This window comes from Pseudopipra pipra, chromosome 25 (genome assembly GCF_036250125.1).
Source record: "Pseudopipra pipra isolate bDixPip1 chromosome 25, bDixPip1.hap1, whole genome shotgun sequence".
NCBI lineage: Eukaryota > Metazoa > Chordata > Aves > Passeriformes > Pipridae > Pseudopipra > Pseudopipra pipra.
Genome location: NC_087573.1, coordinates 6,350,522 through 6,378,250, shown reverse-complemented (window position 1 = coordinate 6,378,250; position 27,729 = coordinate 6,350,522). Strand labels below are relative to the sequence as shown.

The 27,729-nt window shown below is 60.6% G+C and overlaps 2 protein-coding genes and 1 long non-coding RNA gene across 8 annotated transcripts; 1 reads left to right on the top strand and 2 right to left on the bottom strand.

The window, feature by feature from the left end:
- Nucleotides 1-905: 905 nt before the first annotated feature.
- On the bottom strand, nt 906-11,721 carry SORT1 (sortilin 1). Of its 4 annotated transcripts, none has more exons than XM_064636071.1 (15): nt 11,554-11,721; nt 10,056-10,115; nt 9,311-9,384; nt 8,941-9,043; nt 8,420-8,584; nt 7,864-7,937; nt 7,682-7,731; nt 7,471-7,598; nt 7,246-7,390; nt 6,316-6,471; nt 4,890-4,996; nt 3,572-3,674; nt 3,333-3,503; nt 1,932-2,122; nt 906-1,295 (listed from the first exon to the last, which is right to left on the bottom strand). In XM_064636071.1, the coding sequence occupies exons 3-15, from the start codon at nt 9,340-9,342 to the stop codon at nt 921-923; spliced, it is 1,800 nt and encodes a 599-aa protein (XP_064492141.1). In that variant the 5' UTR covers nt 9,343-9,384; nt 10,056-10,115; nt 11,554-11,721; the 3' UTR covers nt 906-920. The 4 variants fall into 4 exon arrangements, with proteins under 4 accessions (XP_064492141.1, XP_064492140.1, XP_064492144.1 ...); XM_064636070.1 differs by having other exon boundaries at nt 7,471-7,601; nt 11,554-11,719; XM_064636074.1 differs by lacking the exon at nt 11,554-11,721 and adding an exon at nt 3,256-3,276 and having other exon boundaries at nt 1,054-1,295; nt 3,355-3,499; nt 7,471-7,601.
- A 329-nt stretch (nt 11,722-12,050) lies between these two features.
- LOC135402671 (uncharacterized) lies at nt 12,051-19,214 on the top strand. 3 transcript variants are annotated; one of them, XR_010425207.1, is made up of 4 exons: nt 12,051-12,139; nt 12,752-12,841; nt 17,666-17,745; nt 17,897-19,214. It is a non-coding gene; the product is annotated as an uncharacterized LOC135402671 (long non-coding RNA). The 3 variants fall into 3 exon arrangements; XR_010425206.1 differs by lacking the exon at nt 12,051-12,139 and having other exon boundaries at nt 12,350-12,841; XR_010425208.1 differs by lacking the exon at nt 12,051-12,139 and having other exon boundaries at nt 12,350-12,841; nt 17,625-17,745.
- Nucleotides 15,845-27,146, bottom strand: PSMA5 (proteasome 20S subunit alpha 5). The gene is made up of 9 exons (XM_064636040.1): nt 26,958-27,146; nt 25,994-26,060; nt 24,106-24,232; nt 22,459-22,526; nt 21,786-21,893; nt 21,627-21,685; nt 20,547-20,649; nt 19,228-19,314; nt 15,845-16,099 (listed from the first exon to the last, which is right to left on the bottom strand). Exons 1-9 carry the CDS (start codon nt 26,984-26,986, stop codon nt 16,022-16,024), a joined length of 726 nt encoding a protein of 241 aa, XP_064492110.1. The 5' UTR covers nt 26,987-27,146; the 3' UTR covers nt 15,845-16,021.
- Nucleotides 27,147-27,729: the final 583 nt, after the last annotated feature.

Genomic DNA, 27,729 nt, shown 5'->3' with positions numbered 1-27,729 from the left:
TGGGGGCTGTGTTAGGATGGTTTGGGATCAGTACCACAGGAAGTCCTGCAGGGTGCAGGGGCACACGGAGCGCTGGGGGCTGTGTTAGGATGGTTTGGGATGGTTTGGGATGGGATGGTTTGGGATCAGTACCACAGGAAGTCCTGCAGGGTGCAGGGGCACACGGAGCGCTGGGGGCTGTGTTAGGATGGTTTGGGATGGTTTGGGATGGGATGGTTTGGGATCAGTACCACAGGAAGTCCTGCAGGGTGCAGGGGCACACGGAGCGCTGGGGGCTGTGTTGGGATGGTTTGGGATGGGATCAGTACCACAGGAAGTCCTGCAGGGTGTGAGGGGCACACGGAGCACTGGGGGCTGTGTTGGGATGGTTTGGGATGGTTTGGGATGGGATGGTTTGGGATCAGTACCACAGGAAGTCCTGCAGGGTGCAGGGGCACACGGAGCGCTGGGGGCTGTGTTAGGATGGTTTGGGATCAGTACCACAGGAAGTCCTGCAGGGTGCAGGGGCACACGGAGCGCTGGGGGCTGTGTTAGATGGTTTGGATGGTTTGGGTGGATGGGATGGTTTGGGATCAGTACCACAGGAAGTCCTGCAGGGTGCAGGGGCACACGGAGCGCTGGGGGGCTGTGTTAGGATGGTTTGGGATCAGTACCACAGGAAGTCCTGCAGGGTGCAGGGGCACACGGAGCGCTGGGGGCTGTGTTAGGATGGTTTGGGATGGTTTGGGATGGGATGGTTTGGGATCAGTACCACAGGAAGTCCTGCAGGGTGCAGGGGCACACGGAGCGCTGGGGGCTGTGTTAGGATGGTTTGGGATGGTTTGGGATGGGATGGTTTGGGATCAGTACCACAGGAAGTCCTGCACGGTGCAGGGGCACACGGAGCGCTGGGGGCTGTGTTGGGATGGGATGGTTTGGGATCAGTACCACAGGAAGTCCTGCAGGGTGCAGGGGCACACGGAGCGCTGGGGGCTGTGTTGTGTGGATGGATGGTTTGGGATCAGTACCACAGGAAGTCCTGCAGGGTGCAGGGGCACACGGAGCGCTGGGGGCTGTGTTAGGATGGTTTGGGATGGTTTGGGATGGGATGGTTTGGGATCAGTACCACAGGAAGTCCTGCAGGGTGCAGGGGCACACGGAGCGCTGGGGGCTGGCGCTGAAGCCGCGCCCGTTGCGGCAGAGCGAGGCCTTGCGCAGGCGCCGGAACTGCTCCTTGTAGCCCAGCACGCAGCCGTCACTGGGAGCGCTGGGGTCGCTGGAGTGAGCCAGCCAGATGGTGTAGTCCTTGTCCTCGCCTGCTCGGGCACGGGGACACGATGGAGGGGACATGGACACGGACACGGCCCGGCCTGGGCTGCAGAGCCACCACTGTCCCCAAGTCCCCAGCACAGGTTATCCCAACTCCAGCCAGTCCCCAGCCCAGGTTATCCCAACTCCAGCCTGTCCCCAGCACAGGTTATCCCAACTCCAGCCTGTCCCCAGCCCGGGCTATCCCAACTCCAGCCTGTCCCCGTGTCCCCAGCCCAGGTTATCCCAACTCCAGCCTGTCCCCAGCCCAGGTTATCCCAACTCCAGCCTGTCCACAGCCCGGGTTATCCCAACTCCAGCCTGTCCCCGTGTCCCCAGCTCAGCTCCCAGTCTGTCCCCATCCCAGTTTATCCCCATCCCAGCTGTCCCCATCCTTGGCTGTTCCCTGCTGCTCCTCTCCATCGCCCCCATCCCCTCCATCCCTCCATCCCCTCATTCCCTCCATCCCCATATCCTTCCATCCCTGCATCCCCCCCATCCCTCCATCCCCCATATCCCCCCACCCCCCATATCCCCTCCATCCCTCCATCCCCCATATCCCCCCATCCTTCCATCCCCCATATCCCCCCATCCCTCCATCCCCCATATCCCCTCCATCCCCTCCCTGTCCCTGCCCCTCTCACAGGTCCTGCTGAGCAGCTCCCCAAAATCCACGGTGTAGGACACCCAGTGCCGGGCGGGGAAGGCCCCCCGGAACCCCCACACGCTGACGGTGCTGGAGCGAGCCCCCGGCTCCGAGGCCAGGCCCGTGAAGAAGAGCGGTTCGGGGGAGAAGGTGTGGCTGTACCAGCACTGCCCCTCGTCCGGGGAGAACCTGGGGGGCACAGGGGACAGTCAGGGACCCCCAGGGACAACCTGAGGCTGTGTCAGCACTGCCTCTCATCCGGGGAGAACCTGGGGACACAGAGACCACCGGGGTGAGACCACCGGGGGTGAACCTGGGGTGTCCCAGCACTGCCCCTCGTCCGGGGAGAACCTGGGGGCAGGGGGGCACAGTCAGGGACCACCAGGGAGGGGGATGCCATAAAAACAGGGACCACCAGGGAGGGGGACAGCCGAGAACCTGGGACCACCTTGGAGAACCTGGGACCACCTTGGAGAACCTGGGGGCACAGACAGGGACCCCGGGGAGAACCTGGGGTGTCCCCAGCACTGCCTGTCAGCCAGGGAGAACCTGGGGGGCCCCCACAGCTCAGGGACCCCCAGGGACAACCTCGGGCTGTACCAGCACTGCCCCTTGTCTGGGGAGAACCTGGGGACACAGGGGGCACAGCCAGAGACCACCAGGGTAAACCTGGGGGCACGGGGGGGCACAGTCAGGGACCACCAGGGACAACCTGGGGGCACGGGGGGCACAGCCAGGGACTACCAGGGTAAACCTGGGGGGGCACAGCCAGGGACCACCGGGGAAGGGGCATCCGGGAATGGGGGTACCCCAAAACCTGGGAGTCCGGAGCCAGGGACCCCTGAGACAGGAACAGCCTAAAGCCAGGGATAAGCCAGCACCAGGGGCAGCCCAAAGCCATGGATCCTACAGGGAACACCCCAAACCTGAGGGATGCCCCAAACACAGGAAGTCCCCAAACCCAGGGACACCCCAAACCCCCAGGACCCCCCAGACTCACAGGAGGGTGCTGAAGGGCTGGCTGGTGTGCTGGATAGTGTTGAGGACCTCCCCAGACCCCTAGGACTGCTCAGGACCCCGGCAAGACTCACAGCAGGGTGCTGAGGGGCTGGATGGCCACGAGCAGCTCTCTCAAACCCCCAGGAGCCCCCAGAGCCCACCCAGACTCACAGGAGGGTGCTGAGGGGCTGGATGGTGTGCTGGATGGTGTTGAGGATCCCCCCAGGACCCCCCAATAACCCCCCCCATACTCACAGGAGGGTGCTGGTGTTGAGGACCCCCCCCAGACCCCCAGGACCCTCCCGAGCCCCCCCCATACTCACAGGAGGGTGTTGAGGGGCTGGCTGGTGTTGAGGACCCCCCAGACCCCCAGACCCCCCCGGGGCCCCCCCATACTCACAGGAGGGTGTTGAGGGGCTGGCTGGCTGTGCTGGATGGCCACGAGCAGCCCCCCCGAGTCCAGGATGCCGTAGTGGTGGGGACCCCGCAGGGTCCGGGCCCAGCTGTAGCCGCCGTCGTCGGACACGAACACGTCGGGGCTCATCACGGACATGGCCCCCCCCGACGCTCCCTGGGGGGGCTCACGTCAGTCTGGGGGGCACCGGGGGGGGTCCCCGCAGCCCCCCGGCCCCCCCGTACCGTGGGCGAGGACGATGCCCACGGCGTTGGGCTCCGACAGCGGCGCCATGGGCACGTTGAGCTTCTGCGAGATGCTGTACAGGGCGTGGATGTGCAGGCTGCACTGCAGGGGGGGCACTGTCAGCACCCCCGGGGGGACACAGGACCCCAACGGGGCTCACGGGACCCCAACGGGGCTCACGGGACACACCCATGGGGCACATGGGACACCCACGGGGCACATGGGACCCCCATGGTATCCATGGACCCCCCACAGGGCTCATGGTACCTCCCCACGGCATCCATGAACCTACCACAGCACCCACAGGCCCCCCAGGACCCCCATGGCACCCACGGGATCCCCATGGGACCCACAGGACCCCTGGGGACCCCCCATGGCACCCATGGACCCCCCCAACCCCACATGGCACCCACAGAACGCCCATGGGACCCACAGGACCCCCAGGGGACCCCCATGGCACCCACCAACCTCCCATGGCACCCATGGGACCCCCACGGGACCCCCAGGATCCCCATGGACCCCCCTATGGCACCCCCTGCAGACCCCCTCAGACTCAGGGAGCCCCCAAACTTCCCCCCAGTGCCCCATGAGGGTCCCACCCGGGGGTCCCACACACACCCCCCTTCCCAGCCCCCAATCTGAGGGTCTCCCCACCCCTCCCTCACCTCACGAGTTTGGGGGTCCCCTCTGGGGGTCCCACCCCCCTCCTCTCCCTCCCCGGCCCCTCAATCTGGGGGTTCCACCCAGGAGTCGCACACCACCTTCCCCCCAGTTTGGGGGTCCCCACCCAGGGGTGCCACCCCCCTCCTCCCCTCCCCAGCCCCCTGCTCTGGGGGTCCCACCCCCCTCCTCCCCCTTCAGCCCCCAAGTTAGGGGTGTTGTCCCCACCCCTCAGTCTGGGGGTCACCGAGGGGGTCCTGCCCCCCCATTGGGGGTCTCCCTCCCCCTTTGGAGGTCTCCCCCTCCTTTGAGGGTCCTGCCTCCCTTTGGGGTCCCCCTGTTGCTGTCTCCCCCTTTGAGGTCTCCCTCCCCCTTTGGGGGTCTCCCCCTCCGTAGGATCTCCCCCCCCACTTTGGGGTCTCCCCCTCCCTTTGGGATTGCCCCCTTTGGGGTCTCCCTCCCCCTTTGGGGTCTCCCTCCCCCTTTGGGGTCTCCCTCCCCCTTTAGGATCTCTCCCCCGCCTTTGGGGGGTCTCCTCTCCACTTTAGGTTCCCCCCCCACTTTGGGGTCTCCCCCTCCCTTTGGGGTTGCCCCTTTGGTGTCTCCCCCCCCTTTGGGGTTCTCCCCCCCTTAGGCCCCCCCTCTCTGGGGTCCCACCTGGTCCCCGCTGGGGGCGGTGCCGTCGCAGGGGCTGTTGTGGGGTCTGCGCAGGGGCTCCCACTGCCCCCCCCGGTCGAAGGTGATCACGGAGCGGATGGAATTGTCTGGGATGGGCACAGGGAATGTCCAGGAATGACAGGGAATGGGGGGGGGTTCAGCACAGCCCCCGACCCCCCAGCACCCCCAGATCCCACAGCCCCCAGTCCTGGGAAGGAGTTTGGGGGCAGGGTCACACCCCCCTCCCTCCCACCCGGGTCCCATCCCAGGGGAGGATTTGTGGGGTGGGATCCCCTTCCCTCCATCCCCCCAGATCCCAAGTCCCACCCCTGTGGAAGATTTTTGGGATGGGATCCCTCTCCCCTCCATCCCCCCAGATCCAAGAGCCCAGATACAAGATCCCAGGGAGGGACTTTTGGGATGGGATCCCTCTTCCCTCCATCTCCCCAGATCCCAAATCCCATCCCTATGGAAGATTTTTGGGGTGGGATCACCCTCCCCTCCATCCCCCCATCCCAGATCCCAGACCCCAAATCCCATGCCAGGGGAGGATTTAGGGGATGGGATCACACTCTGCTCCATCCCCCCCCATCCCAGATCCAAGGGAGGATTTGTGGGGTGGGATCCCTCTCCCCTCCATCCCCCCAGATCAGATCCCAGACCCCAAATCCCACCCCTGTGGAAGATTTTTGGGGTGGGATCCCCCTTCCCTCCTCCATCCCCCCAGAGCCCAGATCCCAGGGCAGGATTTTTGGGATGGGATTACTCTCCTCTCCATCCCCACAGATCCCTGAACCCTGAAAAGGATTTTTGGGATGGGATCACCCTCTTCTCCATCCCCCTTAACCCAGATCCCAGGAATGGATCCCAGTGGTGGATCCCAAGTATGGATCCCAGGTCCCAGGGATGGATCCTACAGGCAGATCCCAGATCCCAGGGTAGATTCCAGAGGCAGATCCCAGATCCCAGGGTGGATCCTAGCCGGGGGGGTGGGGGGGTGGGGGTGGATCCCAGGTCCTGGATCCCAGGGTGGATCCCAGAGGTCGATCCCAGATCCCAGGGGTGGGTCTCAGCCCCCGTTAATGGATCCCAGGGGTGGGTCCCAGATTTCAGGAGTGGGTCCCAGGGGTGGATCCTAGGCCCCAGGGATGGATCCCAGATCCCACAGGCAGATCCCAGATTCCAGGGGTGGATTCCAGATCTCAGGGATTGATCCCAGGTCCCTGAGTGGATCCCAGGGTGGATCCGAGGGGGCAGATCCCAGGTGGATCCCAGCCCCTGGGGTGGATCCCAGCCCCCGGGGTGGATCCCAGGGACAGATCCCATGTGGATTCCAGCCCCCAGGGTGGATCCCAGGGCAGATCCCGGGTGGATCCCATGTCCCAGGGTGGATCCCGGGGCAGATCCCGGGTGGATCCCAGCGCACCCTCGGCCAGCACGCTGGTGATGAAGGTGCCGCGCAGGGAGGTGACGTTGGTGAAGTCGGTCTCCCCGCCCGTGGTGGTGTACAGGTGCCTCTCCAGGGACTTGGAGTAGAGGATCCCGCGCTCGTCCGACGTGTAGATGGTCCCGAATCCCGTGTCTGCAGCAGGGGGGGCAGGAAGCACCAAATCCCCGGAAAATGCAGCGGGCGGGGGGACGGTCAGCAGAGTCCCACAGGGAAACCCCCCCTGTGCCCCTCCCAGAGCTTCCCGGGGGTGTCCCACCATCCCTGCCTGTGTTCCAGGGCTGTCCCACCATCCCTGCCTGTGTTCCAGGGCTGTCCCACCATCCCTGCCTGTGTTCCAGGGCTGTCCCACCATCCCTGCCCATCTCTCAGGGCTGTCCCACCATCCCTGCCCATCTCCCAGGGCTGTCCCACCATCCCTGCCCATCTCCTGGAGCTGTCCCACCATCTCTTCCCATCTCCCAGGGGTATCCTGCCATCCCTGCCCATCTCCCGGCACTCCTGATCCCGCTCTCACTCCCAGATCTCATTCCCGCATCCCACTCCCAGATCCCACTCCCAATCCTGCTCCGGATCCCAATCTCAATCCCAATCCCGCTCCCAGATCCGGCTCTCGCTCCCGCTCCTGCATGCCGTTCCCAATCCCGTTTCTGGATCCCGCTCTCGCTCCCGCTCCTGGATCCCAATCCCAATCTCACTCATGCTCCCACTCCTGATCCCAATCCTGATCTCAATCCCGCTCCTGATCCTGCTCCCACTCCCAATCCCAATCCCGGATATCGCTCCCGGATCCCGCTCTTAGTCTCACTCCCACTCCCGGATCCCACTCCCGATCCCGCTCCTGCTCCTGATCCCACTCCTGCTCCCGCTCCCAATCCCACTCCCACTCCCATTCCCCCTCCCGCTCACCCCCGGGCTCGTCCACGTGCATGAACACCAGGTCGTCGTTGGCGGCCAGGATGGAGTAGAACTGCTCGTGTCCCACCGAGGGCAGCTGGGCCATGTTCCAGGAATCCCCCTGGTCCAGGGACACGTGGATGCGCCTCGTGGTGCCCTGTGGGAGCAGCAGCGCCGGGATAACCCGTGGGATGGCACAGGGAGACCAGGGGACAGCGGGAAAAGCGGGATCGGCACCTGCTCCGTCATGACGGAGGCGAAGAGGAAGCGGCCGCCCATCCCGAAGGAATAGATCCGGGAGCCGATGGTCCGGAAGGATCGTCCCAGGTCGGGGGTTTTCTTCAGCTCCAGGAATCCCAGATCAGCTTCTTAACGCATGGGAGGGGGGGGTCAGGGGGCTCCGGAGGGGTTTGGGATGCTCCCGACCCCCCCATCCCGCGGGACTCACTGCAGGAATTGTTCAGGAACGTGGTGAAGAAGATGGTGTCGTTCTCGCCCCTGAGGGAAGAGGGAATTCAGGGAATTCAGCCCCAAGAAAAGGGCTGGGATGTAATTTGGGGAGGGGAGGAGGGGGGGGTGATTCCCGAAATGCCGTCCCCCTCCCCATTCCAAAATCCAGCAGGGACTCACCACTTGGCCAAGCACACGGATTTGTGGATCTCCCGCCAGTGCTCCCCGAAATCCGTGGAGATCCAGAGCCCGTTCTGGGACAGGGGGCATCGGGATCAGGATGGGCTCCCCCAACAACCCCCACCCCGTGTGCCCCCAGCCCGGGGCCCCACCAGTGTCTCCAGCACCCCAAAAGTGTCCCCAGACACCCAAAAGTGTCCCCAAACACCTCAAAAGTGTCCCCAGACACCCAAAAGTGTCCCCAAACACCCCAGAAGTGTCCCCACATCCCCCTCAAGGATCCCAGTCACCCCGCAGGTGTCCACAGGTGCCCCACAACTGTGCCCAGACACCCCAAAAGTGTCCCCACCCTCCCCACGTGTATCCCAGTTGCCCCCCCAGTGTCCCCAGTTGCCCTCGAATGTCCCCAGCTGCCCCACAAGTGTCCTAAATTACCCAAAAGTATTCCCTGGTCCCCCACCCGTGCCCCCAGTTTCCCCCCTAGTTGCCCCCCAGTTGCCCTCAGTGTCCCCAGTTGCCCTCCCAGTCTCCCCAGTCCCCCCAGTGCCCCCAGTACCTCGGTGCTCAGTGCCAGCAGGCGCTCTGCCCGCCGGGGGCTGTAGGAGATCTGGGCCAGGGGGTGGAAGGGCAGCTCCGTGGGCACGAAATTCCGGGCGAAGTCCCAGGAGCGGAAAATGCGCCCGCCACGCCCGCCCCCAGACACGTCCCCCGTCAGGATCACCTGCATTGGGGGGTGTCAGGGGGGTGTCAGGGGATATTGGTGCAATTTCAAGGGATTTGGGAAAGATCTGGGGGGATTTGGGGGGATTTTAGGGGGATTTCAGGGGACTTCGGTAGAATTTCAAATGATTTGGGAAAGACTTTGGGGGATTTGGGGGGATTTTAGGGGGATTTCAGGGGATTTTGGTGGAATTTTGGGGGATTTGGGGAAGATTTGGGGGGGATTTTGGGGATTGTGATGCAATTTCACCCCACGCAAAACACAAAACACAGAACACCCCACGAGGGAAAGCCAAGGAAATTTGGGGGGGTTCCCAAATTCCCGGATCCCTCCCCTCGTTCCCAGCTCCTGCCCACCTTCCCGGAGTTCTCGGGCCCGATGGCCATCCCGAATTCCGTGCGGATGAAGGTGTTGTTGATGAGCCCCGTGATGTCCTGGAAGGTTTTCCCGTAATCCTCGCTGGAATTCCAGAGGGGTTAAGGGGGCGGGGCTAAGGGGGGACAGGGTCAGGAGGGGCGGGGTTAAGGGGCAGGGTTGGGGGAGGGGTCAGGGGGTGGGGTTAAAGGGGAGGGTTAAGAAAGGTGGGGTTAAGGAGGGAGGGGTTAGGGGTGGGGTTAAGGGGTGGGGTTAGGAGCGGGGTTAGGAGCGGGGGTTGAGGGGGTGGGGTTAAGGGGGGGAGGGGCTGAGGGGCAGGGGGGTCCCATTTTGAGGGGGTCAGGGGGTCACCTGCGGTAGAGCTTGGACTGCCCGAAGCTCATGATCACCAGGGGCACATGGAATGTCGTCAGCACCAGGATCACCTGGGAAAGGGGCACGGGGGGGTCACGTGGGGGTCCCTGGACACCCCACAGAGGGGGGTCCTCCCTGCACCCCCCTGCCCTCCAGCATCTCGGGGGTGGGGGGGACAGGGGGGGCACAGGGGGACCCCCAACCCCACAGGGCATGGGGGGACAGAGACCTCAGCCCCACAGGACATGAAGGGGACACAGGGACCCCCAACCCACAGGGACATGGGGGGGACACAGGGACCCCAACCCACAGGGACCCCCATCCCACAGGGACATGGGGGGACACAGGGACCCCAACCCACAGGGACATGGGGGGACACAGGGACCCCAACCCACAGGGACATGGGGGGGACAGAGAGACCCTCAGCCCCACAGGTCATGGAGGGGACAGAGGGACCCCCAGTCCCACAAGAGATAGCAGGACCAAGGGACCTCCAACCCCACAGCCCCTCAGGGACACGGAGGGGACAAAGGGACCCCAAAAGTCACAGGGACATGGGGACAAGGAGGGGACTGAAAGACCCCCAATCTCACAGCCCCGCAAGGACACTGGAGGGACAAAGGGACCCCCAACGCCACAGATCGTGAAGGAGACCCCCAATCCCACAGCCCCTCAGGGACAGGGGGGTTCACAGCCCCTCGGGGGGGACACAGGAACCCCACTGTGCCCCCCCAGTGCTCACCCCGGTGCTGTCGCCCACCCAGGACAGGGACACGGAGCCACTCAGGTCATCAAAGACACACTGCAGGGGGAGAGATGTCACAGGGGACCCCCAGAGCTGGGGGGGACAGCAGGGGGACCCCCCACAGCGACAGAGCCCCCCCCCCATAGCAACAGACCCCCCAAAGGGACAGACCCCCCCCTATAGCAACAGACCCCTCCCCACAGGGACAGACCCCCCCCACAGGGACAGACCCCCCTACAGCAACAGACCCTCCCCCACAGGGACAGAGCCCCCCCCCCCCCCACATAGGGACAGACTCCCACACACAGAGACAGACTCCCCCCATAACCCATAGGGACAGACTCCCCCTCAGGGACAGGGCCCCCACAGCACCAGACCCCCCCCCAGGGCAGGGAGGGGGTCTCTGCCACCCCCCCAGGACAGTGACACCACCCTCTTTCCCCCTCAGCCCCCCCGGACCGTGCTGGGACCCCCCCCACCCCACCCACGGCCACCCCTGCCAGCCAGGGACCCCCGGGGACACGGGGGGACTGAGGGGCAGCGGGGGGGCAGCTGGGGACACCGGGGGGGCCTGGGGACACTGGGAGGGGGCATAGGGACACTCATGGGGGCCTGTCTGTCTGTCTGTCTGTCTGTCCCAGGGAGTGCAGTGTCTGTGTGTCTGTCTGTCTGTCCATCCCAGGTGGTGCAGTGGGGGATGTCTGTCTGTCTGTCTGTCCATCCCAAGGGGTGCAGGGGGGGATGTCTATCTGTCTGTCTGTCCGTCTCACCCCCACCTGCCATCACATCGGGGGGTCGGGCTCTACCAGGGCAGTCTATCTGTCTGTCGGTCTGTCCGTCTGTCGGTCCACCTATCTGTCTGTTTGTCGGTCTGTCCGTCCGCCTGCCTGTCTATCGGTCTGTCCGTTTGTCACTCTATCGCTCTATCAGTCCGTCTATCGCTCTGTCCCTCTGTTGCTCCGCCTATCGCTCTGTCCCTCTGTTGCTCCGCCTATCGCTCTGTCCGTCTGCGCCTCTGTCTGTCGCTTTATCAGTCTGTCTATCGCTCTGTCTTTCCGTCAATCGCCCTGTCCGTCTCTCCGTCTCTCTCTCAGTCCGTCTGTCTCTCTGTCTTTCCATCTACCGCTCTGTCCGTTTCTCCCTCTATCCCTCTGTCAGTCCGCCTGTCCCTCTGTCTCTCCGTCTACAGCTCTGTCCGTCTGTCCGTCTATCTCTCTATTAGTCCGCCTGTCCCTCTGTCTCTCCGTCTACAGCTCTGTCCGTCTGTCCGTCTATCTCTCTATCAGTCCGCCTGTCCCTCTGTCTCTCCGTCCATCTCCCTGTCCGTCGGTCCGTCCGCCCGTCCCGCAGGGCGGGGGCGGGGCTGGGGGGCGGGAGGTGCGTGTCCCGGCCGGAGGGCGGAGTGTCCCCGTGGTGTCCCCGCCGTCCCCGCGGTGTCCCCGCTCCCCGCACAGCCCCCTCCCCTCTGCCCGTCCGCCCGTCCGTCCGCGCTCACCTGGTGCGTGTTGTTTGCCGAGCGCGGCCGCCGCCCCGCGCAGGTCGGCGCAGGCCTCGCCGCCGCCGCGGGGGTCCCGGTGCGGCCCGCGGTGCCTCAGCCCCAGCGCGGCCCCCGCGGCCACGGCCAGGCCGAGTCCGAGCGCCAGACCCAGCGCCGGGCCCGGCCCCGCGCCCGCCCCGCGCCGCGGCCCCATCGCGACTCCCGGCCCGGCACCTCCGCGCCCGCCGCGGCCCGCCCCACAGCTCCCATTGGCTGGCCGCGCCGCACCCCCGCGCTCTGATTGGCTGTACGAGGTGTCGCTCAAGGCGCGGCCACGCCTTCTCCTTGCCGTCATAGCTCACCCTGCTCTGATTGGTTTGGTTGTTTGTCAGTCATCACCGCCTCCTGTCGTGATTGGCCGCGGCGCTTGCACGATGGGGACGAGCCCGCCCCCCTGCCCGCTGACACCCGCGCGCTAATCTACCTAGCGACAGCGCTCTCATTGGAGGGCGGCGCCGCGGAGATTTTTCTGATTGGTCGGAGGCACAGGTGGCGGGGGGCGCGCCGGGCCCACCCGTCCCGGTCAGAAAGTGAAGGAGCCCACGTGCGCGGGGACCCTCGGGGGGCAGGGAGGGGCCCAGAAAGGGGACAGAGGGCCCAGGGTGGGGACAAGGGGTCCCAGGGGATCCCGGGCTGGGGACAAGAGGACAAGGGGTGGGGACAGGGGGGCCTGGAGCGGTCCCGGGGCGGGGACAGGGGGGTCTCAGGCTGGGGGGCACATAGGGGGCTGGCGTGGGAACAGAGGGTCCCAGGGCCGGGAGGGTGGTCCCGGCGTGGGGACAGGGGGTTCACGGCCTGGGGGTGGCTCAGGGCACGGCAGCGGGACACCCCCCAACCCCCCGCGACCGGCTCCTCCCTCGGTGTCCCGGGAGTTTGGGGGCCCCTTCCCGTTGCACAATCGCCCTGAGCAGTTGGTGCCGTTCCTGATGCAACGACACCCCCACCCCATCCCCCACAAAACGGGGGGGCTGCACATGGAAAACCCCTCGGGATCAGGAACCGGGAGAGCCTGGAATTCCCAGCCCGGCAGAGATGGGATTGACCCTCGTGCTCATTGTCCTGACCCTCATCCCGCATTAAAAAAAGGGAATTTTCATTGTGCTGAGGGGAAAATTTCATCTTCCTGCCTCTTTTATTCCCTTTTCCCGGAAAACAGGGAGCAGGGAAAGGGCTCTGGGATGGATCCCACACGGAGCACAAGGGCCCGGTCCCAGAGGAGCCAAGAATTTGGGGCAACATTTCTGAGGTAAAAAAATGCAGATTTTGGGGTCTGGAGTAGATTTTGGGGTGAAAAGGGCAGATTTTTTGGGGGGGGGTAGTGGTGAGGGAATCCTGAAGGAAAAGGAGCCGATTTTGGGCCCCTCAAAAATTCTGATTTGGGGCTCTGGGGCAGATTTTCAGGTTGAAGAGGAAGATTTTGGGGGGTGGGAGGAAATCCTGAGGGAAAGTCAAGCTTTGAGGCAAAAAAAAAAAAAAAAAAACCAAAAAAAAAAAAAAAAAAAAAAAAAAAAAAAAAAAAAAAAACACAAACCAGATTTTGGTGTGGAAAAGGCAGATTTTGAGGGGGGGAAATGGGAGATTTGGGGGTGATGAGACAAATATTGGGAGTGGGGACATTCCTGAGGTAAAAAAATGAAGATTTTGGGCTCTGGGGCAGATTTGGGGCTTGAAGAGGCAGATTTTAGGGTTGGGAAGAAATCCTGAGGGAAAAGAAGCAGGTTTTGAGGCCAGAAAAAAAAAAAAAGAGATTTTGGGGTCTGGATCAGATTTAGAGGTAAAAAAAAAAGGTAGATTTGGGGGTGATGAGGCAAATATTGGGGGGTGGGGACATTTCTGAGGTAAAAAATTCTGATTTGGGAGGTCTGGGGTAGATTTTGAGGTGGAAGAAGCAGATTTTGGGGGCGGGAAGAAATCCTGAAGGAAAAGCAGTTTTTGAGGCAAAAAAAATAGATTTTGGGCTCTGGGGCTGATTTTGGGGAGCAAAAGGCAGATTTCAGGGGGTGGGAGGAAATCCTGAGGGAAAAGGAGCAGATTTTGAGGGGGAATATGCAGATTTGGGGGTGATAAGACAAATATTGGGGGGTGGAGACATTCCTGAGGTAAAAAAGTTCTGATTATGGGCTCTGGGGCAGATTTGGGGTTGAAGAGGCAGATTTTGGGAGGTGGGAGCAAATCCTGAGGGAAAGTCAGGTTTTGAGGCAAAAAAAAAAGAGATTTTGGTGTGGAAGAGGCAGATTTTGAGGGGTGGGAGGAAATCCTGAGGGAAAAGAAGCAGGTTTTGAGGCCAGAAAAAAGAAGCAGATTTTGGGGTCTGGATAAGGTTTAGAGTTTAAAAAAAAAGGTAGATTTGGGGGTGATGAGGCAAATATTGGGGTGTGGGAACATTTCTGAGGTAAAAAATTCTGATTTGGGGGTCTGGGGTAGATTTTGAAGTGGAAGAGGTGAATTTTGGGGTGGAAAGGGCAGGTTTTGGGGTGGAAAAAGCAGATTTTGGGGTGGAAAAGGCAGATTTTGGGCAGTGGAAGGAAATCCTGAGGGGAAAATGTGTGGATCTGGGGGAATAAAAGGTCCCCTGGCAATGCCACCCCAGCCTGGTGACAGGACGGGGCACAAAGGGCCATTTCTGTCCCAAAGGGCCATTTCTGTCCCAAAGGGCCATTTCTGTCCCGGGGGGAACAAAGGGCTTTTGTGTCCCTGGGACACAAACAAATGCAGCTGGAACAGCCCCCAGGACAGCCCTGGGCCTCATTCCCAGAGGGAAGCTGAGCTCTGGGATGATACAGTGGGATAAAGGGTGAGGGCTCTGCTCCTGCTCCTCTGGATATTCCGGATGGAGCAGCTCCTGTCCCACAGCCCTGCCCCACTTTGGGCTGCGGGGAGTGGCCCAGCATTCCAGAATCCAGATGAATTCCCCACATTCCAGGCTCCAGGGAATGTCTTCCCAGAGGGAAAAAGCCATTAATGGATTAATGCAGGGACAGGGGTTGGATCCAAGCCCACCCCAGGGGAGCCAAGGTGTTCCCTTCAGACTCCTCTGGGAGAGGAGAATTCCCAAGAGGAGGGTTCTGGGTTAGGCCTGTTTTCCCAGACCTGGCCTCCCTTCCTGAATCCAGCTGGGAATGGTAAGAGAGGGGAAAATTAACAGGATGGGCATTTTCCTGTCTGGAAAAGGCAGAAGTGGTTTTTGGTGGAAAAGGAAAGGGGGAAAATGGTGAAAAGGGAAAAAGGGAAAAACAAGGGGGGTGGAAGGAGCAGAAGGAAAAGGGGAAAGAAAAGGGGGGAGAAAGGAGGGGGAAAGGCGGTTTGGAATTTAAACTTGCAATTTCTCCTGGAATTGGGATTTAAAATTGCAATTTATTTAGGAATTGGAATTCAAAATTGCAATTTCTCCTGGAACTGGGATTTAAAATTGCAATTTATTCAGGAATTGGAATTTAAAATTGTAATTTGCCTCGGGACTGGAAACTGGAATTTCTCCTGGAATTGGAATTTAGAATTGCAATTTATCCTGAAATTGCAATTTAAAATTGTAGTTTCTCCTGGAATTGGGATTTGAAATCGCAGTTTATTCAGGAATTGGAATTTAAAATTGGAATTTCTCCTGGAATTTAATTCCCAGGCCTCTCCCCTTCCCAGGCAGAGCTGGTTTTCCACACAACCACGATTGTACAGGAAAATACTCTCATAATCTCAGTTTATTCCCTTATCAGACTGATCCTTGATTCCCAGACTCTTTTTGGAGGACAGGGATAGAGATTCCCACTGGAGAATGAGAAACTAAGGGAAGAAAATTGGGATAAGCAGAAATTGTTTGGTCAAAAATGGGGTTAAACCCATAAAATCCAATGGTACTTGCAGGATTTGAGAGGTTTGGAGGATTTTTATCCATAATAAAATCCTCTATCCATGTTCCTGCTTGGTGGGCTCTGTTTTATGACTTTTTAGGGATTTTTCCAAGCTTTTCTGGAAGGAAACCCGAGGTTATAGGAAGGAGTCAGAGCTCCTGGGACATTTGTGGATAAAAACCACCAGAAAAGGGAGTGGGGGGAATGCACCAAACAGGTCCAAAAAGCCCTAATTTTTTAAAGAGAACTGTGGGATTCCACCTGGAATTCCCCATGGATTCACCACGAGAGGGAGACTCTGCCCCAGCAGAGCCCCCTGGCCCCGCTCCCGTCCTGCTCCACCCCCAAGCCCTGCTCCAAACCCCCTCTTCCCACCTTTTCCCCCCTCTCCCAGGGCCCCCAAGGGAATAACAAAATCATTTATTTCATTCCCTCCTCGGTTCTGTCCACAAAGAGTAAAAAACACCTCCGGATCTGGCGGGATAAAGGAGGGGAAATCCCAGGAACTGGGTGCCCTGGGAGAGTTCCTTCGATCGGGAGTGGGAAATTGGAGCTTCTGGGGGGGGGGGTTTCCTTGTTTTTCAGATATCCTTGATAACCTCTTCCAGCTCCTCCTTGGTGTACATGTGGAATTTCATCCCGGGCTCCACCGTGGCCAGCTGGAAAACAAGGAATAAGGGGTTAAGGGGCTGAGGAAAGCAGGGAGCAGCTGTTCCCTGAGCTGCCAGCCCTCATTCCCTAAAATAGCTGCTGGCTGCACAAATAGCTTTGGATTGACTCAGGCTCCTCCGGGAGCAGGGAACTGCAGTGGGAGCAGGAAGGTGGGGGGGAGGAAAGGCATCAAAAAAAAACGGGAATAAGGGAATTCCTGCCTCTTCTCCTCCAAGGGGATAAATCCCAGCCTGTCTGGGAGCTGGGGGAGGGCCAAACACCACACCAGGCCAGGCCTAAAAGGGAGATCTCCAAGGAAAAGCCCGAGGGATGGGGCTGGGGACAGCACAGGGCCAGGGCAGGCAGCCCAGGCATTCCAGAGGCAGGACAGGGGACACTGGGATGGAGGAGGAATGTGAGCGGGATGAAGGGTCACACCTGGCTCAGGGATGAGCCCAACACAGGGAAAGCTGGGCCAGAGGGACAGCCAAGGCTCCAGGAGAGAGCTGGGATGGGCTGGAGGGAGATGGGATGGGCTGGAGGGAGCAGGGATGGGGCAGGAGAGAGCTGGGATGGGCTGGAGGGAGATGGGATGGGGCAGGAATGGCCTGGGATGGGGCTGGAACAGCTTGGGATGGGGCAGGAATGGCCTGGGATGGAGGGAGCAGGGATGGGCTGGAGAGAGATGGGATGGGACAGGAATGGCCTGGGATGGGGCTGGAACAGCTTGGGATGGGGCAGGAATGGCCTGGGATGGGCTGGAGGGAGCAGGGATGGGCTGGAGAGAGATGGGATGGGACAGGAATGGCCTAGGATGGGGCTGGAGGGAGCTGGGATGGGCTGGAGAGAGATGGGATGGGGCAGGAATGACCTGGGATGCTCCTGAACTGGGAACACAGTTTGACTCCTTAGGGATCAGATTATCTGGGATGCACCCAAGGAAAGCTGTGGAGCATCCCAGCGAATCCCAGAGCTCTCCCGAGCTGACTCTGCTCCCAGAATCCCCCCTGGAGCAGCACAAGGGGAGGGGCAGGATTTGGGGGAAGGGAGGGAGCCCAGGAGGTGTTTCCCACGAGAAACATCCCAACACTCAGCCTGGGAGCTCAGGGTTTACCTGGAATTCTGAGACACCTGGAGATGCCCCTTAGACCCTTTAAATCCCAGAATGGTTTGGGTGGGAAGGGCCCTTAAATCCCATCCAATCCCACCCCTGCCAGGGGCACCTTCTGCTATCCCAGGCTGCTCCAAGCTCTGGCCAACCTCACCTTGAGCACTTCCAGGGATGGAGCATCCAGAGCTTTTCTGGGCACCAAACCTGGATTGATCCCGGACCCAACCAGCCAGAAACACCCCAAACCATCCCTAAATTCCCCAAAAACGTGCACAAACAGCCAAACTCAGCCCTCAGAGACACCGATCCTGTCGCTTTTCCAGCTCTCCTCAAACCTTCTCCCTGCAAACCTTCACTCCCCCATTCCCAAGCAGCTTTGACAGGGAAGTCATTCATCTGAAAATCCATAAAAACCCTTCCAGGCTCCCAAACTTTGCCACCAATGGATTTAACTCTTCCACAGCCTCACTTTTGTTCCTGGATGGAAAACCCCCGGGATCCATGGGAGCAGCACCTCCTTCCAGGAACCAAAGGGCCCTGGGGGTGAGTGGAGTCGAGGGGAACCTTTGGATCCCTCAGCACATTCCTGCCCCCCTGGCACCATTCCCATTCCTCCCCACTCCAGGGCCGTGCCAGGCACAGTTAAGCCCCTGTTAAATCGGGATATGACATCAGGATACTGTACACATTCCAGGGCCCTCACTGTACCCAGGATGGGAAAGCACCTGGGAAGGAGATTCCAGCTGGGTGGCACCGCTTTGGGACACGAGGATCCAAGTTTTCACGTGCTCTTGGCTTCCCCCTCCCAAAGGAAGCTGGTTAATCCCACTGGGAATCCCACCAGCAGGAATGCTGAAGGTAAAAATGGGGTGCAATGGGGAAAGGGCTCCCAGCAGCCAGAGGGAAGGAATGGGAGGAGAGAGGAGCTGGAATGCCGTGGTTTGGAAAGGTCTGGTGTCTCATAACCTGCCAGAAATAGAAGCAAACCCTATCCAGGGGCCTGGCTCCTCATCTCCCACTGATCCCACCCAATCCAGGGGGGGCTCCTGCCTTTCCCACCCTAAAAGGAGCCCACAAGGAGCAGGTTTGGGGGGTCAGGCACCCCCAGGCCCTGGGTTCTCCCGGGGTTCCAGGGGCACAGCCATTCCTGCAGGATCCTGCTCTGTCCCTCCAGGGCGTTCCTGGCACTGCCCCAGGCCTGATTTAGCAGCCCAGGAGCTGTAGAATTTCCATTCCTTCTAAAGTTACCGGGAATGGCTGAATCCAGGGGGACAGCGAGCACCCAGGGGGGCAGCCCAGGTCCCTGCTGACTCGGGAAGGGCAGAGAACACCTTCCAAACCATGGATTAGCTGGGAAAACACACCAGGAAGGCAAAACACTCCAGCTTCCCATGCTGGAAGGGGCAGGAACATCAGCTGTTGGCTTGGGAAGCCCTGAGCTGCTCCATCACCTCATTCCCAGCTCCAGGAAGCCTTGAGCTGCTCATTCCCAGCTCCAGGAAGCCCTGGGCTGCTCTATTCCCAGCTCCAGGAAACCCTGGGCTGCTCATTCCTGGCTCCAGGAAGCCTTGAGCTGCTCATTCCCAGCTCCAGGAAGCCCTGGGCTGCTCATTCCCAGCTCCAGGAAGCCCTGGGCTGCTCATTCCTGGCTCCAGGAAGCCCTGGGCTGCTCATTCCCATCTCCAGGAAGCCCTGGGCTGCTCATTCCCATCTCCAGGAAGCCCTGGGCTGCTCACTCCCAGCTCCAGGAAGCCCTGGGCTGCTCACTCCCAGCTCCAGGAAGCCCTGGGCTGCTCATTCCCAGCTCCAGGAAGCCCTGGGCTGCTCATTCCCAGCTCCAGGAAGCCCTGGGCTGCTCATTCCCGGCTCCAGGAAGCCCTGGGCTGCTCACTCCCAGCTCCAGGAAGCCCTGGGCTGCTCACTCCCAGCTCCAGGAAGCCCTGGGCTGCTCATTCCCAGCTCCAGGAAGCCCTGGGCTGCTCCCTTCCCGGCTCCAGGCGCATTCCCGTCTCCAGGAGGACTCACCTCGATGTTGGTGGCGTTGAGTTTCTCCTCCATGACCTGTTTCAGGATCACCAGGGAGGATCTGATGGCTTCCTTCAGCGTCATGGACTGGAAAACACACAGCTCCTGGATCCCTCGGCCCGGGATGGGGCCCCTCTCCCCCCTCCCCTTCCCCAAATCCCATCAGCCGGGATGGAGCAGCTTATCCAGGGATCTGCAGCACCATCAGGGCAGGGACATCCCCAGGGATGGTGAAATCCTGCTTTTTTTTGGCTTAAAAACTGGCACTTTGGGCACAGAAATCCCACTGGTGGGATTGGGACACGAGGGGCTGGGGTTTGGCACCCACTTCCCACAAAAAAAGCCAGATTCCCTCTTGGAAGAAGCCTCTGTGTTTAATCCCATAAATCCCTGCAGGAAGCCCCAGAGCCAGAACTGGGATAATGCCAGTGGATAAATGACTCTTCCCAGCCATGTCCACAGGGAAGAGGGGTGGGAATCAAGGGAATCCAGAATCAGGAGAATTCCAGGGGATAAATGGCTCTTCCCAGCCATCAAAACTTGGAAAAGGGTTGGGAATGAAGGGAGCCCAGAATTGGGATAATTCTAGTGGAGAAGTGAGTTTTCCCAGCTGTTACCACGTGGAAAAGGGTCGGGAATCAGGGAATCCAGAACTGGGACAATTCTAGTGGAAAAATGACTCTTCCCACCCATCACTCACCACTTGGAAAAGGGCTGATAATCCAGGGCATCAAGAATTAGGATAATTCTAGGGGATAAATGAGTTTTCCCAGCCTTTTGCACTTGGAAAAGGGTTGGCAACCCTGGGAATGCAGGACTGGGATAATCCTAGCAGACAAATCGCTCTTCCCACTAATTGTGCTTTTCATTAAGGTTTGGATTCCCACCTCCCTCCTTGTCGTGGAGGGGCAGGAAGTTCCTCTTGCATACCCCAAATGAGCAGGAATTCCAGCAGAAGATTCCCTGGTTTCCCAGGCCTGGCCCCCCGGGGAGCCTGATGCCAATGGCAGCGCTCGGAGCTCAGGGTTATTTATAAGGAACTTCCTGCCAAGGCTTGGATTATCCCATAGGCACAGCAGGTGCTGGAAGCAGCTCTGCTCCGGGCTGTAAAGATCCTCAGGATCCACAGGATCCTCACGGGACCCACGGGATCCTCACGGGATGCTCTGCCAAGGGATGACCTGCCCCGAGCGGCCCCGGCACCTCCTCCTCACCCCACTCCTAAATCCTCCCTGGGAAGGGAATTCGGGGATGCCAGGAGGTGCTGGGGTTCCCCAAATCCCTGGGATGCGCTTCCCAATCCCAGAGCCATTCCTTACCTTGTGATAGACCTCCTGCAGGGAGCTCTGGGCGCCCTCGGAGGCCGAGCCGATGGCTCTGGCGTCGCACTGCACGAACGTTCCCGAGGGATCCATGTGGAACCTGCGGGCACAGCGGGGTGGCTGCAGCCCAGGGACCCTCCCACCACCCCCCGGAGCTCCCGGAGCGCCTGCACTTGGGATTCATCCCCAGGGACCCTCCACCACCCCCCGGAGCTCCCGGAGCACCTGCAGTTGGGATTCATCCCCAGGGAATCCCAGGGGTTTATATCCCAAAGGAGGTACCCCCTGGGAGGTTGGGAAGCTGTGCTCTGGGAGGAGCCCTCCCTGAGAGGGGCAGGAAAACTGGGAATGGGGGGCCCTGCAGCCACCTGGGACCCCCCCCAGGGGCTGGATTTGGGATGGTCCTGGACACAGGGAACAGGGATTGTCACAGAACACATCCCATTCCAGGCTGGGAGCCTCTGCAATCCCAGTGGTGCCCCAGGGGCCCCTGGAATTCTGGAATCCCACATCCCCAAGTGCCACATCCAGGTGTTTTCTGGACAGTTCCAGGGATGGAGGCTCCAAACCCCCCTGGGCACTCCAACACTGCCTTTGTTGCCCGGGGAACAATTTCCCTTTGGATTTTCCCCCTTTCTCCACATTTTTTGGAGTAAATCCAGCTGGTTTTTCCTGCTGGGAGCCGAGCCTTGCTGGGCTGGCTCTGCAGAGCCCTTCCCACCTCCAGCAGGGCCCTTTGAATCCCGGAGTTCAGGTTACAGCCACCACCCCAAGGAATGTCCCAGGGATTGGGTTACCGGCCTCCTTTAGGGAAAGGGAGGAATAAACTCGGCCCAGGGAGAGCTGGAACGCTTCCCTCTTTCCCAGGAAAGCACGGCTTTAACCCAGAAAAAAAGGATTTGGGGAAGATCAGGGGTGTTTCCCATGGGAACAGGCAGGGAGGGCTCAGGGAAGGGATCCATAACGGGACAGACACACAGCGGGATGAACCCTTCGGGAAAATCCCCGAATGCACCCGGCGGGGAGTTCCCAGGGGAGGTTTGGATCTTCCCAAAGGATTCCAGGAGCAGCACTCACAGCTGGGGGCCCTTCTCATCCACTCCCCCGAAGAGCAGCGCGACGCCGAAGGGGCGGGACTGCGGGAGACAGGAGGGGACAGTGGGACACGGAGCGGGACGGGGGGATCAACCCCCCCCGAAGCCCCCCCGGCATTCCCAAATCCCTGCCGGCGCCCACCATGGCTCCGGGATCGGCGTCTTCCTCCCCGAACTGCAGGGCCAGGTTGGACACGGCCTGGGTGACGCTCTCCACCGTCATCGTCTCGTTGTAGGTGAACCAGTGGTTCTGCAGGGAAAGGGGCACAAACATCCCTGCTCTCCCTGTGCTCCCGGGAAACACGGCATTCCCGGGGGGCTGCTGGGGCGGGGAGGAGCGTCAATCCCACAGGGATTGTCTCCCTGGGGAACTCAGCGCCTGTGCTCCCGTGGAAGAGCCGGGAAGGGCAGAAATCCCCAGAAAGTCTCAGGATAACCAAACCTTGGGATAACAGCAGGGAAAGACAAGGCTGGAATGCCTTATCCCAGCATCTGTTCTGGAAGCAATGGGTTATCCAGCTCTCCAGAGCTGGGGAATATGTAGGAAATATGTAGGATAATATGTAAGGAAAAGCCTCAGGAAAAGCCTTTACTCCAGCAGGGATTTGCCCCTGGCACCTTGGAGCATCCAGGAAATTTAGGGGGATAAAAACACATCCAATATATCCAGTGTTTTGCCAAAACAGAGGCAGGCACAGCCCTTGTGCTCCCAGCAAACCTCCCACTCCACACCTTTCCCATTCCAGCTCCTTTACTGGAATGATCTTCCCTTTCCCCGGACTCCCAAGGCATTCCCGGGATTTGTGGGATCTCACCTGAGTCTCCACTCGGGCCTTGTCAATCAAGGTCTTGGCATCGGCGATCAGGCCGCTCATGGCACAGCCTGGAATGGGAGAGGAGTCATTCCACACTGTCCTCGGGATGAGTTCTCCCCCCAAACTGCCCCAAAACCCACGTGAGACACAACGTTTCCCAAGCAGGAATGTGGGAACGGGAGAGGGTGGGATTTGCCCCCCCTGTGCTGGGCACTGGAATTCCACACCTGGAATTCTGGGGGCAGCTTTGGGTCCCTCGGGACAAGAAGGACATTGAGGCATCCAGGGATGGGGAAGGGGCTGGAAAACCAGGAGTTCATCCTGAAAAAAAGAAGGCTCAGGGGGGACCTTCTCCCTCTCCAGAATTCCCAGACAGGAGGGGGAGCCGGGGGGGGGGTCGGGCTCTGCTCCCAGGGAACAAGGAGAGGGAACGGCCTCAGGCTGGGCCAGGGGAGGGTCAGGTTGGATACTGGGAAAATTCCTGCCTGGAAAGGGCTGTAAAGCACGGGAAGGAGCTGCCCAGGGGGGTTGGAATCCCCATCCCTGGGAGCGTCCAAAAAACACCTGGATGTGGCCCTTGGGAATGGTTGCACTCCATGACCCCAGAGGGCTTTTCCAACTTTGAGGATTCCATGGAAACAACCTGCTGGGAAGGGGCCCTGCCTGGCTGACCCGCAGCAGGAGCCCATGGAACAGCCCCCAGGGAGCTCCTCCTGGAGCTCTTCCCATGCCCCCAGAGCAGGAATATGGGAATCTGGGAGCTCTCCTGCCCTCCAGGAGGCCGTGGGGGGCTCTCAGGGCAGAGGTGGCTCCGGCTCTCCCAGAAAAACTGGCCTGGAGTCAAATCCCTGCAATTCCCCGCCCTTCCAGAGCTAAATTTGGGATGAGGGAGGTCACTGAAGCAGGGGCAGCGCTTCAGCTGCCTCTTCCCTGCTCCTGGAGCTGGCCTGGAGCCTGGAAAACCAGTGCCCGGGAGCACCAGGAGGGCCCATCCCAAAGCACAGCTTCCCAAACTCCTGGGGGAGATCCTTGGGATATAAACTCCTGGGATTCCAGAGCTGCTCCCAGGGCTGTTCCCAGAGGGAGGTCTGGCCCTGGGAGGGGCTGCCCAGGGGGGTTTGGAGCCTCCATCCCTGGAGCTGTCCAGAAAACACCTGGATGTGGCACCTGAGGACGTGGGATTCCAGAATTCCAGGGGCTCCTGGGCACCATTTAGGATTCCAGCCTGGAATGGGATGTGTTCTGTGACACTCCCTGTTCCCTGTGTCCAGGAACACTCCAAATTCAGACCCTGGGGGGGGGTCCCAGGTGGCTGCAGGGCCCCCATTCCCAGTTTTCCTGCCCCTCTCAGGGAGGGTTCATCCCAAAGCACAGCTTCCCAACCTCCCAGGGGGTGGACCCCTGGGATATAAACCCCCAGGATTGCAGGGGTGCTCCCAGGGCTGTGTCCCTGTTCCCAGGCTGTTCCCAGGGCTGTATCCCTGTTCCCAGGCTGTTCCCAGGGCTGTATCCCTGTTCCCAGGCTGTTCCCAGGGCTGTATTCCTGTTCCCAGGCTGTTCCCAGGGCTGTATCCCTGTTCCCAGGCTGTTCCCAGGTTGTTCCCAGGGCTGTATCCCTGTTCCCAGGGCTGTATCCCAGATCCTCACCGATGTGGGAGTCGATCTCCACGATCTTCTCGATGCTGCTGGGCTCCATGAGAGGGGAGGTGATCCTCTTCTCCACGGCCAGGCACACTCCCTCTGACGTCTGGATCCCGATGGCCGTGGAGCCCAACTGGAAAACACCCCCCAGGCCCCAAAGCTCCAACAGAAACTCCCAAATCTGCCTTATTTGGGGCTGGGATTTCCTGGGTTTCATCCTGTCACCCCCCCCCCCCCGAACAAACCCGCTCTGGGTTTCCAAGGTTATTCCCTGAACTGGGAAGTGGGGAAGGTGGAATCCATGGCATTCCCAGCTGGCTGGGCCAGCAGACCCCTCACCTCCTGGGCAACAGCAGCTGGAGAGGCCTGAGGAGTGGGAAAGGCCCTGGGAATCCTCCTCTGCCAGAGGGAAGGAAGTTTAAAGGGAGAGAGGATTTCCCAGATGGGCCCAAATCCCAAATCCCAGCCCAAAACCTGGGCACTTTGCTTTCCAAGAGTTCCTGCTCTGCCCAGTGTCCCGGGAGCTCCAGGACACCCCAGGGTCACTGCGGTGTCCCCACAGGCACAGGGAACATCCCAGGAGCTCCTGGAAACCTCTGCTTGGATCCCGTCAGCCCCTGCCTTGATCCCACCTTGATCCCACCAATCCCTGCCTTGATCCCACCTTGATCCCACCAATCCCTGCCTTGATCCCACCTTGATCCCACCAATCCCTGCCTTGATCCCACCTTGATCCCACCAATCCCTGCTTTGATCCCACCTTGATCCCACCAATCCCTGCTTTGATCCCACCTTGATCCCACCAATCCCTGCCTTGATCCCACCTTGATCCCACCAATCCCTGCCTTGATCCCACCTTGATCCTAATAATCCTTCCCTTGATCTCACCAACCCCTACCTTGATCTCACCTTGGTCCCACCAGCCCCTACTTTAAAGCCCACCCTGATCCCACCTTAATCCCACCAGTCCCTGCCTGGATCCAACCTTGATCCCATCAACTCTAACCTTGAGCCCATCAATCCTCATCTTGATCCCACCTTGATCCTGCCTTGATCCCACTGTGATCCTACCAAGGCTTACCTGGATCCCACCAGCCCCTGACCTTGATCCCATCAGTGCCTGCCTTGATCCCACCTATCCCTGCCTTGATCCCATATTGATTCCATCCATCCTTACCTTGATCCCATATTGATCCCATCCATCCTTAACTTGATCCCATGTTGATCCCACCAATCCTTACCTTGATCCCATGTTGATCCCACCAATCCCATGTTTGATCCCATGTTGATCCCACCAGCCCCTTGTTGATCCGCCCTCGATCCCATGAACAACCACCCTGATCCCCCATCCCAGGAGCTTTAATTCCCAATTCCTTGCAGATTTTATCACTTCCATCACCTTTTCCCCCCTTTTTTTCCCCCATTATCCCTTTATCCCTCATTTTAGTGCTCCCAGGAACTGAAGGCAGGACGCTCCTCTTCCCCAACCCAAACCCCCCAGGGCTCCTTCCCTTCATCCCTCAACCAGTTTATCCCAAATTTAACCTTATTCCCAATCCTATAAATACCACATAATAAACAGGAACATTTTCCAATTAAGGACATTTAACCCCAAAAGGCCCCTTGGGGCTTCCTGCTCTTAAATCCAACCTTTTAGGGCTGATCTGAGGAGAAAGATCTTGGGATTGGGGTTGGTTTGGGGACATGGGAAGGGACCATCCCCCTGAACTGGGGGGAAAACGCTGGGATTTGGTCCTTCGTGACCCTCAGGAGAGCAGAGGGTGGGAAGTTTGGGAGGGAACAGCCCCGGGATTTGTCCCAACCAACCCAGTTTGGGGTTTGAAGGAGCCCCAGGAGCCCCAAAAGCTTGGAAAGGGGGTGGAGGTGACAGTACCTTTATGGCCTCGATGGCATATTCCACCTGGAAGAGCCTCCCCTCGGGAGAGAAGGTGTTCACACCCCTGCAGGGACAACAGGGACACTCAGGGGGGCAGGAAAACCAGGAATGGGGGCCCGGGAGCCACCTGGGACCCTCCCGGGGACTGGATTTGGGATGGTCCTGGACACAGGGAACAGGGAGCGTCACAGAACACATCCCATTCCAGGCTGGGAGCCCCTGGAATTCTGGAATCCCACGTCCCCAGGTGCCACATCCAGGTGTTTTCTGGACAGCTCCAGGGATGGAGGCTCCAAACCCCCCTGGGCATCCCCTCCCAGGGCCAGACCACTTTTCCATGCAGGAATTCCCCCAGTATCCAACCTGACCCTGCCAGGAGAGGTTTGTTTTCCCCTGAGGAATTCTTGAGGCTGGAAAAGCCCTCTGGGATCATCGAGTCCAACCACCCCCAGCCCTACCAAGGCCACCCCTGCCCGTGTCCCCAAGGGCCACATCCACAGGTTTTGAGGACACCTCCAGGGATGGGGGCTCCAGAACCCCCCGGGCAGCCCCTTCCCGTGCTTTACAGCCCTTTCCAGGCAGGAATTTCCCCAATATCCAACCTGACCCTCCCTGGCTCAGCCTGAGGCCGTTCCCTCTCCTCCTGTCCCTTGTTCCCTGGGAGCAGAGCCCGACCCCCCCCGGCTCCCCCCTCCTGTCAGGGGGTTGCAGAGCCAGAAGGTCCCCCCTGAGCCTCCTTCTCTCCAGGCTGAGCCCCCCCAGCTCCCTCAGCTGCTCTTGCTGCTCCAGCCCCTTCCCCAGCTCCCTCAGTTCTCCCGGTGCTCCAGCCCCTTCCCCAGACCCCCCCATCCCACCCTCACACTCCCCCCGGGGCTCCCGCCACCCGCGGTGCGACCCCGGCCCGGGAGGCCCCGCTCGGCGCACGGGCCCCGTGACTCAGCGGGGGCGGCCGCACACTCACCGGTCATACTCGGAGCGTGTGAGGAACATCGCGGCGGCGCGGGGCTGGGACTCGGGGGGTTCCGGGGACTTTTCGGGGCTGCTGGGGGGTCTCCGGGGGGTCTCGCGGGCTCCGCTCGGTCTCGACCCTCACCCGGCGCTCCGGCGCCGCTTCCGGTCCTCCCAGCGCCGCTTCCGCCCGCGCCGCGCGCTCATTGGGCAACGCCGCGCCCCGGCGGCCAATGCGAAGGTGGGGGCGGGATTAGCGGAGGGGGCGGGGCTACGGAGCGCGTGGGAGACATGGCTGAGGGGGCGTGGTCATAGGACCGGGGGCGGGGCCAGGACTCCGCCGATACTCAGGTATAGGAGGCGAGGTGGGGGCGTGGTCTTAAGGGTGGGGCGGGGCCACACTGGGGCGGGGCCACAGCGCGATGGGACATTTGATTGGGGCGTGGTCAATGGGGCGTGGTTAGGTGAGCGGGGGCGGGGTTAGATGAGCAGGGGCGGGGTTAGATGAGCAGGGGGCGGGGTTAGAGGGAGAGCACGGCGCGGTACCGGGACGGGGTCCCTGGGACGGGGGTACCGGGGAGGGCATTGAGGGGGGTACTGGGGAGGGGATACCGAGACGGGGCACTGGGGAGGGGCACAAGGAAGGGGGTCCCGGGAGGAGGTACCGGGAAAAGGCGTACCGGGGAGGGAGTTGGGGAGGATGTCCCGGGGAGTGGGACAGGGAAAGGGCTACGGGAGGGGGCCACGGGTGCCAGGGCAGAGCCGCCAGGGTGTCCCCAGGCCGT